This window comes from Zalophus californianus, chromosome 12 (genome assembly GCF_009762305.2).
Source record: "Zalophus californianus isolate mZalCal1 chromosome 12, mZalCal1.pri.v2, whole genome shotgun sequence".
NCBI lineage: Eukaryota > Metazoa > Chordata > Mammalia > Carnivora > Otariidae > Zalophus > Zalophus californianus.
This window is the reverse complement of record NC_045606.1, coordinates 74,395,764-74,412,573: the sequence shown is the minus strand read 5'-3', so window position 1 is coordinate 74,412,573 and position 16,810 is coordinate 74,395,764. Positions and strand designations below refer to the sequence as shown.

General features: G+C 38.8%; 1 protein-coding gene across 3 annotated transcripts in view; it reads left to right on the top strand.

The window, feature by feature from the left end:
- CTTNBP2 (cortactin binding protein 2) overlaps window positions 1-16,810 on the top strand; it is a 151,026-nt gene that overhangs the window by 45,221 nt on the left and 88,995 nt on the right. For 2 of the 3 annotated variants that reach the window (XM_027573508.2, XM_035723254.1), the window contains exon 3: window positions 15,463-15,687. In XM_027573508.2, the coding sequence (XP_027429309.2) occupies window positions 15,463-15,687 (225 nt within the window). Of the gene's footprint in view, window positions 1-15,462; window positions 15,688-16,810 lie in introns of those variants that run through there. The other variant, XM_027573512.2, reaches the window with a different exon arrangement.

Here is a 16,810-nt window from a genome sequence, read left to right as displayed (position 1 = left end):
ACAAGAATAGACTTTAGGGGTGCCTGGGTGGTGCAGTCAGTTAAGCATCTGCCTTCGGCTCAGGTCATGATCCCAGAGTCCTGGGATCAAGCCCCGCATCAGGCTCCCTGCTCAGTGGGGAGCCTGCTTCTCCCTCTCTTCCTCTGCTGCTCCCCCTGCTTGGGTGCTCGTTCCTTCTCTCTCTCTCTCTCTCTCTCTGTCAAATAAATAAATAGAATCTTCAAAAAAAAGTAAATCTTTAAAAAAAAAGAATAGACTTTAAACCCATAGTTCATGTCTACTCCTTTCAGAAATTGATCACAGCCAGTCATAAATTGTGTTGGAGACTTAGGATACGTTTGCCATTCATTTTGGTCTAAACTCTGTTGGAGGAGATGCCACAGTTCACTGTTTCATAATGTATAGCATATATCTACGGTATTCTATAATTTATTCTCTATTGCAGACTATTTAAGATACACTATCTCCTTCACATTCTGCTCACAAATGCCCAGGGGAATAAGACAAGGGAAGCTGATTGCTGGAGAAAAATGGCCTATACATAGACAGAGTTTGAGCTCTCACTGAATAAATGTTGTAATGTAAACAGAAAAGTCTAGCAGAAACATAAATAGTTGAGCATTTTCACCAATGTGCACCAAGATGGATAGGCCTGTGATGAATGACCTATTTGATTTTATGTTAATACCAACCAACGTATGCACCACAGTTGATGGCTTATAAAGCATTTTCACAGCTGTTCTTGTGCCAAATACAATGAAGACAAAATTACGTGATCTGAAATAGATTTTTACCCTGTTCCTGCAAATGACACTTGTCCCGTTGAGATCCATCTGTTCCTTGAGCAAGATCAGGTCTGCCCCTCACTGTTGCATAGGACCCTGTGCCTCTGACTTAAGAGTAGCTAGAAGTATCAGACCTGCAGTTTGCACATCTGCCACCTGTCTGATGGACACACATCTTTATTGCAGGCATATGATGAAGTTAGCCTCCAGGGATTCTCCAAGATCTACGTGCTGACCCTTTTCTTGGCAGCTGCAATGGTTTTCTGGTTTGCTGTGGGAATCAGCAGTAGGCACACATTCTTGCAAGGACTGGGGAACATCTAATGGTGTTAAAATTACTGGCTGGGTTTGAATAAAGACTGCTTTCAAATCCTTGACATTCCTTTTCCTTTGATTGTTGTTGATATGGAATGAGTCATCTTCAGCTGGTAGAAGGTGAGAATATTAAGAGCTTTCTGTTTAAGTTTTCCAGATGCTCAGCGGGTTCTTGCATTTGGTGAGTTATTCCTCAGTGTCCAAGGCTGGTTCCATTGGGAGTTGGGAGGGGGCGCAGCAAAACCGTCCCCACCATTCTCTCTAATTCCTGGGGAATTTTATTTTTAACCAAGCCAACTTATGTTTCCTTAAGCTACGAAAAGGACCGTGTTTAAAATTTTTAATCACAACCACTGCCCACAGACATTATCTGTTATATTATCCCCAGCAGGCAAGACACTGCCTTTATTTCTTTGTTTTTCACTTGAAAATTGTATGGATGAGGATACTTTGTTAGCAGCGTTCCCACTTCCACCCACTGCTGCTTCTACATTTCTTTTCTCTAGTCACAAATAGGCATTTCCGGAATTATCATACTGGCAAACTGCATTATTCCTGAAATATTGGAACATTTCAAGGAAGTTACCTTGGATCCTCTTGAGATTGGTTGGTTGGTTTGGATAATTGTATCTATGTTCATTTTAGGCAAGATGTTTAATGCTGTTTTTTTTTTTTTTTTCCCTTGTTAGGAGTCAAAACCCCTAGATGACTAAAGCCTAACGAGAAAATACTTCTTTGCAGTCATGACAATGTGAATAATATGAAAGTGGGGGGAAAACCTGTTTGGGAATTTTCTGAATTTGATCCAGCAAACATGAAGCAGGGTGGGGAGTACCTGCAGAATTCCTGCCGGTGTCCTTGGCACAGGAATATTGAGTCTCCAGAAGTGGTTAGTTGCTTCTCGGGACAATATCAGACTACTCTACAGAAGCCTTATTTTTCAAACACTTATTTTAAAATCAATGGTCAAATGAAATTTTACCCTTTTTAATCATTGGAAGCATATTTTCTTACAGATGTTCTAAGTCCTCTCTTTACCAGATGACTATTTTGTTAGTTCATTATAATGTCGAAAGCCTCACTAAGTTTTTTGATGGGATTACTTATTTTGTTGGAAAATTGTGCCAATTTACTCGGTATCTAGAAGCTTTAGAAAACTTAACATAAAGAATATGATTTAGAACTTCAGCAAGTGAATGGCTTGTGTAGATTTGTTGCTTTAGGGCTGCATGTTGATATCTAAATTTTCCCTGAAAGCTGAAAAACATATCCGTTAAAAAGGGCAAAGCTTATAAAGTTAATGGCATAGCCGTATCTCCATTCTCTAAATGTGGTGCTTCCGAACACATTATCTGACTTACATTAGAACTGATTTTATATGTTAAAGAGTGATACTGAAATAGGATTCCACTGTATTTTGTTCTGAGTCTTTGCTTTTTGCTCTGTAATCCTTTAAAAACCAATCTCTTAAAAGAATTCATTATTAATATTTTCTCTGCTGGTGGAGTGTCGAATTTTTGTGTGTTTCTGTACGTGTTGGATGATGAGTTCATTTCCATCCAGGAGCATGTTGATTCTATTGACTTCATGTGCAGTATCTCATGAGTATGCCCTCACTGCTTGGCCTTCCACATGCATGAAGGGGGCTCTAGAATCATGGACAGTTAGGAGCCCAGGGCTTTTTCCTTAAGGAGCGTGATACAGTAGAAGAGATGGAATAGTTGTAAATGTGTGGATGCACATGTGAAAACAATCACCCAGCTGCCAAGAGCTCTAAAATGGAAACTTTGGCCCTTTGGCATCTGACTTGCAAATTCCCATTTCTTTAATGAGATAGCCTAAATGATGTAAAAGCAGGCAAAAACAAGAGAAAAATAATGTCATCATTATTAAAATGATAGCTATTAATTATTACATGTTTACTCTTGTTCAGCTAAGTGCCTTACCTGCATTACTTCATTAATCCTTCCAAACAACAACAACAGAACCCTGGATTGGGTCCTCTATTATCCTCTCATTACTGGTAAAACCCCAGGGGAGTAAAGTAACCAGCCCAAGTGTACATAACATAGAAGTAGCAGAGTAAGTACATCAAACCCATTTTGTGTGATCTCTGAGCCCATACTCTCCACTATTGTATTACCCATGTCCTAAAAAATGAAGGAATACCTGCTAGATGCAATGTCCGTATGACCAGACTGAGGCATAAATGAGCATTGACTCACTTCCTGGAGCCCTGTGATGCTCTCTCAGGAGGCAGAACTGTAACTTGGAAAGAGCCAGCCAACACATACCTTCCTGGATTTGGAGAGGCAAGGGCAGACTGTGGGATAGGTAGGGAGTTGCTGCTTGAAACACCTTTTATGTGTGTGAAGTAGAAAGCAGCGTTTATGCAACCACCAGAAAGGTATCTGGGCAGCAGGGCCACTCCCTGATCCTCTGCCAGCCCAAGGGATGGCACAGACATGCTCCTGTCCCCAGTGGGCAGGTGCAGCTGGAGAGGCTCCTTGTCCTTGACACGCAAGGCAGCAGGGAAAAACGCAACAGAGGAGACTGTTTCTCTCTTAGGGGCTGTGGCTCTGATTACTTCTCCCCTCTGAGCTGAAAGGAGCTCTGTCATGTAAATTAGCATCAGTCTAGACGCTCACTGGCTCCCCATATTTGGGAAGCATTTTAATGACAACCAGCTGGAGACTAAAGGTACTCAGAGAGTCTACCTGCCCTGCTTAGGGATAAATACCAGAACTGGGTTGACTCCTACTGGTCTAAAGATGGAGTAAACAGAAAAAAGAAAAAAAAACACAAGGCTTATGAAAGATTTTGTAGCAAAGAAAAGGGAAGATAACCTAACACTTAACATGCAAAGGAACGACCTACATCTGACAAAATTATTATGAGAAACAAGTAAATTTTAGAAAGTAGTTTTTAGACACCATCTGCTTTGTGTCTTAAAATTCAAGGAAACGTAGACTTTGAAGTGAGACTGAATGGCGGATGAGCCAGACCATGATGAAGAGTGAACTGGCTGCAGAGCTTGGGGAACAGAAAGCAGAGATGTGGGAGGCAGATTGCTGGCCTGAGTCCTGGCTCCCCCGCTTCTAGCCCTACAACCTGGGTCAAGGCCTTTCGGGTTTCTTGTCTGTAAAGTGAGGCTAACGATACCAACCTGATAATGCTTGTCAGAATTTAAAATGCACTAGGAGAATTGAAGCATATATTAGAAGCAATGGTGTAAAACATTATAAAAAATTGAATCCATAACAAATTTAAGAGGTTCTCCCAGAATCCGGAGGAAAAGATTACAGTGATAAAGTAGGAACAAATATACATGTATGTGGAAGAAAGGGAGTGGAGACCCAACAGTAAAAAAAATTGATGTTCCTGGAAAAAAAAAAAAATTGATGTTCCTGGAAAAAAAAAATTGACGTTCCTGAAAAAGATCAGAACAAATAGAACGGATGCTGCAAAGGAGATGTAGCAGAATCTTTAGGTTAAAAAGGCTGTGGGGCAGGAAAAATGCCAGCCTACACCAGGAGTAATCTTAAATGTTAGAAAAGGAATTGATTTAATTAGGCAGAAAAATGGAGGTTTTCCCTTAATTGCTCCTGTGGACTATTGAATGCAGGAGGTATGGAACAATATCCAATGTGAGGGATGCCACCTAAGAACGTGTTCACCCAGTCAAGGTGGGGTTCATGTAAGAAGGAAATGGAAATCCTAGCTTGGCAGAGAAATAAAATATTCTCATCCAAAAGCTGCTCTGAAAAATAAATGCCCTGAAGACTCACCTAGTTGGAAATAAGCGTCAAGATATTAAGCATGGAAATAATGGTATGAAAGTGTAAAGAGAAGCAAGAAATCGGTTCTTCTTATCCTCGGTTGGGGCATTGAAGTACTTAGGGGAATCTTGATAGACTCATCGTTGAACGTTGGGCCAAAGCTGAGTGTTTGCAGAGTTACACATGGTTCTGATGAGCAGCCTGGATTGAGAACTCCTGCTCTAGCATTTTAATCAAGATAAAATATGTACAGACATAATTAGGAAAGTGGGGATATTGCCAAAAATATGGAAAAGAATTTCCTTATTCTCAAATTTATGCGAATTGATTTAAAAATAGACAACTTTTGTAAGATATAACAGCAAATTTTAATAAATGAAGAGACAAGATTACTTTCCAGCAGCAAGACTTGATTTTATGAAAAAGTCCTCTTTCTTCAAACGTATATCTAATTTATACATGATACCAATCAAAATTATAATTGCTTTTTTTGAGATTTATTTTATCAATTTCTGAATTTCATCCAGAAGAATAAGCTGGTAGCATAGCAAAGAAAGTTTTAGAAACTGATGTTGTGAAGGAAGCTTGTCCTACTGGTTGGTAGGATTTAATAATACAAATGAATACTTGTCTTGGCAAATTCTGAATGGAAAGATAAAGGAAACAATAGACGGTTCAAAAACAGACCCAGTATTGTAGGGATAATACAATTCATAATGATAAAGGGGACAATTCCTCACAAAAACAAATGTTTATGTGACTAGTAACAGAGTCTCAAAATACGAGAAGTGAAAATCAACAGATTTAAAGGGAAAAAATTTTTGACAATTTCATAATTACAGATTTTAATTGATATAACAATTAGTAGTTGTTAGGGGAGAAAAAACAGTAAAAACATAGAAAATATGAATAACACTATCAACCACCTTAATTAATTGACATTTGTGGATTGTTTTCAGTAACCTCAACAGAGTTAAATGAGAAACCAGTAAGGATAAGCTATTTAGGAAAACTCCAAATATCTGGAAACTTCTGGAAAAAAAATCTGTAGTTCATGTGCCAAAGACAAAATCACAATGAAATTAGACAATATTTTGAACTGAATGACAGCAAAAATACATCAAAATATTTGAGCTACAGCTCAAACAGTACTTAGAGGAAAATTTAGTGCCTTAAATGCTTATATTTAAGAGGTGAAAGATTAAAAATGACCTAAAGTTCTACTTTCAGAAACAAGACAATATAGAATATTGAGAAATAGACAATACAGAATATTAATGAAGCCAAAACCTGGCTCATTAAAAAAATCATCAAAGTTGACATATTCTTGAGATGCCAGGCTGGCTCAGTCAGTAGAGCATGGGACTCCTGATCTCAAGATTGTGAGTTCAAGCTGCACGCTGGGTATAGAGCTTACTTTAAAAAAAGGAGGGGGGAGAAAATTCCTAGCTAAAATGAGGAAGAACACAAAAGAAGACAAATCACCATATCAGGAATGAAAAAAAGGGATTATCACTACAGATCCAATAGACATCACAAAGATAGTAAGTGAATCCTATGAACAACTTGAACATCCTAGATGAAGTAGGCAAGTATCTTGAAAAATACAACTTAAAAAATTGCTATGAGAAAGAAAAAAAATCCAAACAGCCTCTTATCTATTTTAAAAATTCATTAAACCTTCCCCAAAGAAAAACTCCAAGCCTGGATGATTTTGTTGGTAAATGCTATCAAACATTCAAAAAATAAATATTGCTAATATACATAAACCTTTTCAAAAAATACAAGAGAGGGCATCATAGCCCATTTTATTTTATAGGGTTAGCAGTTCTCTAATCCCCAAACTGACAAAGATATTTATTTAAGTTAGTTAAAAATGAACTCAGTATGTTTAATAAAGCTTGGTATTACCAAAATTGTGGTACAAACATTAAGTCACATGCCCACATGACAGAATTCCATTTACAGAATGTCCCTCGGGAGGCCTCCTCTGACCGAACGGGGGGGGGGGGGGTGGCGGAGGAGGGTGAAGAGGGCCTCCAGCTGGCTTGCTGTTCTTTGCCACACAGGATGGAAGACGTCAGTTTGGAGCTGGACGGGCCTTGGGCAGACCGCTCCTCCTTCAGGAATTCTTCTTCCTCTGAGTCTGTATTGTAGGAGTAGCTGCTCACTTCCGAGGCGAACGGGGAGTGGGCCAACTTGGGCTGGCCTCTGGCCTTGAAGCCCATCTCCATCTTCCTGGCTTTGGCAGCCCTTTTGTGTTTACCTTTTCTGGAGGCTTTGACCAAGATACTTAAAAAGTAAAGAAGGAAATTATAGACCGATCTCTCTCATAACTACAGATGCAAAAAAAAGGAGAAAAAACTACAGGTGGTGGGAATATAAATTGGCAAACTCTCTGAAGAGGAATTTGGTAATTTCAAAAGTCTTTAAAATATTTTTATTCTTTAATCCATTAATACTACTGCTGTGGGGTTTACTCTAATAAATGTTCCCACAGGTTTACCTCTAGGTAGGTTAGAACAATCAAATACAAATTCAGTGAGAAACAATGAGATTTTTAAAATGTATTAGATTTTGTTTATGCAATTAAATATATATATTTTTTAAGATTTGATTTATTTGACAGAGAAAGACACAGCAAGAGAGGGAACACGAGCAGGGGGAGTGGGAGAGGGAGAAGCAGGCTTCCCGCGGAGCAGGGAGCCCGATGTGGGGCTCGATGCCAGGACCCTGGGATCACAACCTGAGCCGAAGGCAGACACTTAACTACTGAGCCACCCAGGTGCCCCTATGCAATTAAATATTAAAAATATTGATATGGGATGCCTGGGTGGCTCATTTGGTTAAGCTCTGATGCTTGGTTTTGGCTGAGAACACGATCTTGGGGTCATGGGATCCAGCCCTGTGCTTGGTCTCTGCGCTTAACACAGTCTGCTTGAGATTCTCTCTCCCTCTCCGTCTTCCTCTCCCCACCACCCCCTGCTCGTGCACTCTAGTGTGCTCTCTCTCAAATAAATAGATAAAAATCTTAAAAAAATATATTGATATAGATTTCTGAAATGGGAAATAGCACATTAAGTGGGAAAGGCTACTTAAACATATTCCCTTAAATCCTTGATAAGTATTTTTTTAATACATGCTTGGAAAAAATATGGAGTACAAGGCAAATTTAATGGTGACTGCCTTTCAATGATTGAGTTATGGATGGTAATTTTCCCCCCTTATAACAGTGTTTTCCCACGTTGTTTAGTGAACATGCATTATTTTAAATAAAAATATAAAACAGTTCAAATGGACTTATAGATTTGGATAAATACATTTAATTTTTAATGTTGAAATAATAGTGCCTCTCATGAAATTTAAAATTATTTTGTTTTTTTTGTATGAAAAGTTCATTTATAATTAACAGTCATAGGAATGACTAATCCCAGTAACAGAAACCATTACTTCTGTTAACCTTAGATAATTAACTGGTATGTGTGGGGCACACTGCTACTTGTTCTTTAAGTTACAGACGTGTAAAAGGCATTGTTTTCACTGTCTGGTATCAGTAAAGATATAGCTGATCATAGCAATTAAATGCCTAGAGCCGCTTTTGGCAGGTAGGTTCATCTGTGTTCCAGTTCTGATTGATGGGTGGTGGCTGCCTGGAGAGATGAATTAGGACAAATTGTAAGGCTTTTCCTGGATTCAGCTTCAAGTATGCTGATAACTTAATCATATGTACTCTGAGCAAGAGAACAGAACGGTGCAGCACTGTGTGCCATTCTTGACCTAGTTAGGGAATAAGGTAATCTTTTTTTTACAGATGTTCATATCTGGCTGAGATAGATGTGTGCAAGGTACTAAGTGGCATATGAGGTCAAAATAAAGGGTTTGGTAATAGATTACTTCTGGCCCCGATCTCAGTGAAACCTAGCCATTTTGTGGATTTTGTTATAATGGTCTACATTTTTGAGAGAAAATTAGTGGTTTATTGAAGTATGACTTGTAGACTTTAGCCTTAGGGACCAAAATAAATCTAAGTCTGTCTTCATATATGATTCATAATATGCATTATGTATATTCCTGGCATGATAATTTCCATACATCCAGGTGATTATGTCCATGAGCAGCTATGACATTGTAGGTGGCAGAAGGTTGGGGAAGGAGGGAGGAGAGTGAGCAGGGAACATGTGCCTCTTCTCTGACTTACTGTTCCGGTATGGCTTGGCAGATCATGGGACACCATGACACCCCTTCATTTCTTTTTTTTTTTTTTAAGATTTTATTTATTTGAAAGAAAGAGAGAGAGAGCGCGCGCACATGACGGGGGGAGGGCCAGAGGGAGAAGCAGACTCCCTGCTGAGCAGGGAGCCCGATGTGGGACTCGATCCTGGGACTCCAGGATCATGACCTGAGCTGAAGGCAGTCGCTTAACCAACTGAGCCACCCAGGCGCCCGACACCCCTTCATTTCTTTGTGCCGTGTACATCTTGCCACATACAAACAATGCCTGAAATGTATTCACTGAAATGAACTTTTCAGACTTCTTGGCATTTAATTCATATTCCAGGAAGTTATATTTTGTTCCTGGCTAGTGAATTTCTAGAACTTTGCAATCACTGAACGGCAGTGACTGTGCTCCAAAAGACTATGTAACTTTTACATTGCTGTTGTACCCTCTGGCATCCATTTACCCCCGCCCCCGCCGTGTGTGTGTGTGTGTGTGTGTGTGTGTGTGTGTGTGTGTGTGTGTGTGTGTGTGTGTGTGTGTGTGTGTGTGTGTGTGTGTGTGTGTGTGTGTGTGTATGCGCACATGCGGACGCGTATGTTGTATATGAATGTGTAAACTGACTCCTGCACTATTCTACCCCTCTTAGAGTGGGAATGAGCTCTGATGACCATGGCTTATGTCTGGTTTCCCATTCCCTTTCATTTACAAGTAGTATTTTTTCCTCCTTTCTTCTTAGAGGAGCTCTTAATTTTGGTTTTTGTTTTGTTTTTTTGGGGGGGGGCTTGTTTGTTTAATCTTGGTCTATTTGAACTCTTTTCCACTAAAACTTACAGCAAGATAGGTAAATTTTTATGTTGACTGTTTGGAAAAATCTCTATTTTCCATCCCTCTCGATTTTGAATAATCCGTATTTCAGGATTTGAAAAGAGTGACAGTTTAGAAACCAGTGACCTTACTGATTTTTTTTTTTTAAGATTTTATTTATTTATTCATGAGAGACAGAGGAGAAAGAGAGAGGGAGAGAGAGAGAGGGAGAAGCAGAGGGAGAAGCAGGCTCCCAAGGAGCAGGGAGCCCAATGCGGGACTCGATCCCAGGACCCTGGGATCATGACCTGAGCCGAAGGCAGACGCTTAACCATCTGAGCCACCCAGGCGCCCACCTTACTGATTTTTGAGACTCCTGTACCCTTTTCTACCACATGTTTTTTCAGCCTATATTTGCAACACAACCAGAGACTGAGATTTCACTCCAGTCCAATGCAGCTGTTGTATCTCTAGAACAGCTTTGGCCCTTGAAAGTTTTTTATTGTCATGGCTATAATTCGATTGTTTGGGAGCCATGTAAATAATCCAATACCTCTTGAAACCTGAGATGCCTTCAGATACTGACAGAATGCAGTCATGCCTCTGTAAGTCTTTTAAGCATTACTGTTTCCTTCTACTCTTAAAATTCAGTTCTGTCCTCAGGCCCTTTTTCTATTGATCATTATTAAAATATTTCACCCAGAAGTGAAATAGTAGTCCAGGAATTGTCTAGTTCTGATATCTTTTTTCTATTAATTAATGAACCTTGGAATTGAGTTGCTGGTTTGAGGTGTAGGGGAGGGGCAGTTTCCATTCCATTGTTCACTCCTTGAATATAGTGATGATTGCAACCCCTGGGTTTTTCATACTGGCTTCTGTGTTTGTATTCAAGAACTGACTTATATTTATTCCTGAGAAAGTCTGTCTTGTCAGATTGGGCTCATCATTTCAACCATCCCTTGTGGTTTTATATCCTTGGCACCAAAGCCAGAGTAGGCTAGAGCTGAGGACAGAATTTTTTAGTCTTGCAGTTAGATCTGTATTAATGCTTTAAACATATTTTTAATCAGTACTTTTCGATAATATGCTTTTTGAAAAAGCATATTTAGAAGCCATTTTTCCTGTTGAATTTTTTTTTTACATTTAAATGACATTCTCTGAAGGATCTTAGGAAAAGAAAAAAAACCCTTAAGTTTGATTAAATTTTATTAGCCATATGGTGAGTAACAATGAAAGTAAATATAGAGCATTGAGAATACTCTTAACTTCTTGAAATATGAAGTCGTATTTGTGTCTTTTAAACTTCATTTCTTTATACTGGTTTTGGGTAGTGTTGTAAACATTACTTATCTTTGAACCTTTTTTAGTGTTCCAAAATACTCTAGTCATAATGATCTTTTATTTATTTTATTTTTTATTTTTTTAAAGATTTTATTTATTTATTTGAGAGAGCAGAGCCAGAGAGAGAGAGTACAGGAGTAGGGGGGCAGGGCAGAGGGAGAGGGAGTAGTAGGCTCCCTGCTGAGCAGGACTCTGGGATCATGACCCCAGCTGAAGACATGCCCAACAGACTGAGCCACCCAGGTACCCCCATAATAATCTTTTAGTGCTCAAAAGTATGGGCTTTGAAGTAAGACTGCCTGGGTTGAATACCAGCTCTAGTTAAAGTGACCTTGAGAGTAAGTTAATCTTTCGAAGCCTCAGTCTGCTTGTCTCTAAATTGTAAATTAAAATAATGGCTATCTCTTGGACGTATTTTTAGGAGAAAATCAGTAACACCTAGAAATAAATAGTAAGGTCTCAATAAAAGTTGTCTTTTACTAGTACCATTTTTTTAAATATTACAAAATCATTTTGGCTTTTCATAAGATAAAATAATTTTAGCGGTAAGTTTGTGTTTTAAAATTAGTTGGTGGTATGTTTTAATTGTGACCCACAATGCAAGTTTTAGATTTTTTTTTCTAAGAAAATTACAGACTCTAGGAAAAGTTGAATATTTAAGTATTTTTCCTTTTATTATTACTAATTAGGTCCAACCTACTTCAGTTGATCTGGTTGAACAATTAAAGCCCAAAGTAGGAACTCTGTATTTGTCAAATCCTCTCCTAATAATGGCCATATTTTTATTTTTTTCTCAACCAGATCTTATAAAACTTCAGATTCTGATTGAAATTATATTTCTATCAATGTAGCTAGCTTTAAGGGTTCCTTTAAAAGTCTGTCTTTATAATGACTCATTTCCCTGAAATGCATTTCATTCTCAAGTAAATCTGATGCATAAACCAAGAAGTTATCTGCACATTCAGCCCTTCCTTTTTTTTTAGGGAAAGGCCTCTTTAAACCCAGTGTGATAAACATCAGGTCATTTTTTTGTTACATGATCTCCTTAAATATTAAAACTTGTATGTGTTGTTGACCTGCCCTTACCAAAAGTAATGTAGTACATTAAGAATCCAATACTCTGTTATAAAGTAAGGTGTTCTAAGAAAGGTAAACATTTTTTTCAGGAATGTTCAAGCATTAATAGTTGAAAGTGGGTAAAATTAAGGGATGTCAGTTGGCTTGGGCATGTGTTTAGTTATAAATGCTTGCCTAAATCCGCATTAAGCTAAACTCTGAATCTTTTGGGATGAGCAGAAGGGGAGGTGATGGCAGTGAGGGTTAGTGGTCAGTGAGAAGTTACCCACGCGAAGGATGAGAGGGTGTCCCAACCTGCCAGTGTCACGTGGACGAAGGTATACGGTGGAGAGAACTATGAAAATGAGAATGCTGAAGGGCTTTAAGCAGAAGAGTGACTGAGGTTTCCTTGGAAAGGTATTCTGACAACTCTGTGGTAAGCAGAGTGCTTCTATTAGATACAGTCTAGGTTTGGGGTGTAAGTAGTACAAAGAATCATGAATCATGGAAAATCAACTGCTACGCACCCTGTGGTTTTCCTGAAAGTGCTCTTGCCTGGTTTTAGTTCAGAGAGTTAATTGAGTCCTTCCTGGGATCCCCTAGTTCTGCCTCCGGTAGTGGGTAAACTAACACTTGGTCATCATTTTCTTAGGAATTAGAGGAGTTTGACATTGGTCTAACTTCCTCCCCAGGTTCCTGGTAAAATTGGTCCCTTTGTGAAGAAACTTGACTTCCTCTAACAGGGAAAACGGCCTGAGCTCTTTCCTTAGGAGGCTCTGGGTTACAAATTATATTTTCCTAAGGCCGTTGGATGCTACATTTATCTGTACAGCAAGAATACATTAAGCACCCATTGTGTGTTCTTTGGTGGGTTGGCAGGATGTCAGCTGAATAAAAGTGCCCCTACTTGAAAGGAGCTCAAAGCAAATATTTAGGAGAAGACAGCCTCACTAGGCCCAGAGTGACTGGACTCTTCCCGTAATAGAGATTATAAACTGGGTGTCCTGTCATCTTGCATTCCCAGATTGTGTTTAGATGAAGTTTCGTGAGTGTTTCCTATATGCTAGCTTGGGCCATAAGCACCAAAGAGTGGGAATGAGATTGATTCAGGTCCTGTTCAATAGAGAAGTCTGGAGAACGTGGAACATCATCTGACAAAAACTAGGTTCTAGATGCTGCATAAGAAGTGACACAAGGCTAGCTTCATGGGTGTGCGACCTGTGCAGTTGCAGAGGGCCATGCACTTAGGAAGGCCTCCTGCTCGGTTAAATAGTATGCTGTCAGCATCTTGAAATTTTTAATTTTTGAACAAAGGGCTCTGTGTTTTCATTTTGTGCCAGGCCTTGCAGATTATGTAGTCGGTCCTAAATTTATGACCAACGTTGAGGGAAACTATAGATGAAAAGACCCCAACAGTGGGACGAGGGGGTGGTGGCCCTCTAAAGTCACCAGGCACTTCATAAGGAAACCGTAGGCTTTAAATAGTCAGCACACTCAGATGGCAAGGCTAGTCTTCCAATTGAACCAGTCAGGTAGAATTGCCCTGCTCCCCTTACCTCATGCCTTCTAACCCAGAGAGAACAGCAGAAACCACTTAGAAAGAGGGGGAGAAGATTTGTGTAAAGGGAGAGATGTTTTCATGAACCCTCTTTTCCCAGTTGGTACATATTACCCTGCCACAGATCTTCGCTGGGGAAAGGAAGCTGTCGTACACTCAATTTGGATTTTCTAATCAAATTGAGACAGGTTTTATGTCTTAAAATTATTATAGGACTTGTATTTAGAGAACATAAGGGGGGAAAAAAAAAGTAAGAGAAAAACCATAGGGGTGTCTCAGATTTTCATCCAGGGGTGGGGGATAAATTACTACATGGAATAAAAATTAAGAGGAAAGTGAAGGAAGGCAAAATAAACTCACTTTTGAAATTGCATCTTGGAAGTGATAGTGCATTGATCACTTTTTTGAATTTGAAGAATCTAAAAATATCAAATGCTTTTTGACTCATAAATCATGTTGACTTTTAAGTTTAAAATGATCCTCTGAAATGATCCTAGCTTAAGTTTAATGGTGAAATTGGGCTTTTTGTAAACTATATTTCTTAATCTAATTTGGTAATAGGAAAAGAAATGTTAGATTTATCACTTGCATTTGTGTTTATCTAGTTGTTGGCTTGCTCACAGTGATCTAAAAATGGAAAAGTCTCGTTCAGTGCAGTTCCTTTTAAAGTGAGGAAATTTGTGTAATATTTCTTTAGAAAGCACATTTAACATTTTGGACAATTAGCTTGATTTATTGTAAATTAGTTTTTCCACTGGCAGTGACATAGAGTAATTTTTTTCTGGTGGCAATTCGCATGACCTGAGTTTGGAAAATGTTGCTAGTTTCAGTATATTTCTACTATTTTCCATTTTATGCAAAGACTGTTGTAGGCTATAGAAAATTGCATTTAGTGCCCTGTGGATGTGAAATTAACTTTGATGCTGACGGACTGACACTGAGAGTGGAATGAGGTTACATTCTTTCCTGGGACTCTGTGAACTCTATTTTCATGCCCTTCAATAATGAGATAATTTGCATCTTCTTAAATCTTCTAGAGGTTTTTTTGTAGTTTAGTCAAACTTCACAAAATATGAATGTTGTGACTTTTTGACATAAAAATTTCATCAAATATTTTCTTCTTTAGCAAATATCCTTATAAATTCTTGCTCTACAAAACTTGTAGATTTATATTTTGTGACTTAGCTTGATAAGTATTATGTGAAATAGAAGTTCTGTCAAGATAGAGATAATTTTATTTTTGAACTTTTGCTAGAAGTTATTTTAATTGTTGGTATTTCTGATTTTACTTTAAACTAGAAAAGACTGTACCTAAAACACAGATCCTTGAAGGAGTGAGCACCAAGGGAAAACACTGTATTTGTGTCATTTGTAATTTAAAAGACATTCTCTAAGGAAGAAAATTTGAAAGTAGGCTGAATGGCATGCCAGGCTAGTCAGGGATTGGGGTCACATTCCCCTCGCTTAGCGCCTGACATCATACGTAAGCCATTACTCAAAACAGTTGTGAATACCATTTGGAAAAGTAATCACAAAACCTTCTTATAAATATCTTTCTGTATATTTTTATTTCTTTCTCAATACATTCCTCTGATTTTGTTCTAGGCCCGCAGGAAGGAGGTATTTATCCAGGAACGGTATGGGAGATTTAATTTGAATGACCCATTCTTGGCACTGCAGAGAGACTATGAGGCAGGTGCCGGCGATAAAGAGAAGAAGCCAGTTTGTACCAACCCCCTCTCCATCCTTGAAGCAGTCATGGCCCACTGCAGAAAGATGCAAGAAAGGATGTCCACGCAGCTGGCTGCTGCTGAAAGCAGACAAAAGAAGGTATTTTTCCTATAACACAGTAGGATGGAGAAGCCATCTCCAGGCTTGTTGTTTGTTCTTTGTGTGTGTGTGTGTGTGACTTTAAACTTTTCTTTCTTTGTTTATTTTAAATTTTATTTTATTATGTTAATCACCATACATTACATCATTAGTTTTTGATGTAGTGTTCCATGATTCATTGTTTGCGTATAACACCCAGTGCTCCATTCAGTACGTGCCCTCTTTAATATCCATTACCGGGCTAACCCATCCCCATCCTCCCAACCCCCTCCCCTCTAGAACCCTCAGTTTGTTTCTCAGAGTCCAGGGTATTATGCTAAGTGAAATAAGTCAGTCAGAGAAAGACATGTATCATATGATCTCACTGATATGAGGAATTCTTAATCTCGGGAAACAGACTGAGTGTTGTTGTTCTTAAATCTTGTATTTTCAAGAAGGGTGGGGATAGAGACCTCGAAAGGCAAAATGCTGACAGATTCTGGTGGCCCTTTTCAAATATAATTCAAAAATAACACTAGGCTATAAAGTAAGTATAACAAAGAAATTATGTTTCCTATAAAGGTTACTTTGATGCTTTCTTTAAAATATGCTTTTTTGCGGGGGGGGGGGGACTTCCCTTTTCTAAGGCCATAAGACATGCTTAACTGCTAGGTGGATGATCCAGTATTGCAACCAGGGCGCTGATCAGATGGTGGTGTCCCCAACTTATTTATCCAGCTCCTTTTTCAAATATTTCTTTGCAACTAGACATCACTTCCTTAAATTATGTCTTTGGAAAATGAAATTAGCATGAGGAGAACAGAATGAAATTTGTGTGTTATATGCAATCTCACAACGTGTCATCTTGAAGTCCTGGTTCATCTCAAACTTGCCTCTGGCGTCTGAGGGCTGCGCCTGCTGCAGGCCTCCAGGCTCCTGCTCACATGTGTTTCATTTAAACCAACCTCCCCGCACCTTCTCACCTCCCCCACTAACACACACACGTATTTATTACTGTACTTGAGTACATGTTTCCAAGAGTCCTAAATGATAAAAACTGAGTTACTGCCATCAGCCATAAGGAAATAGAAGTTCAAATTTTGTCTTTCTGATAGGCCAGACTCCTGATTCCGTTTATTAGAAG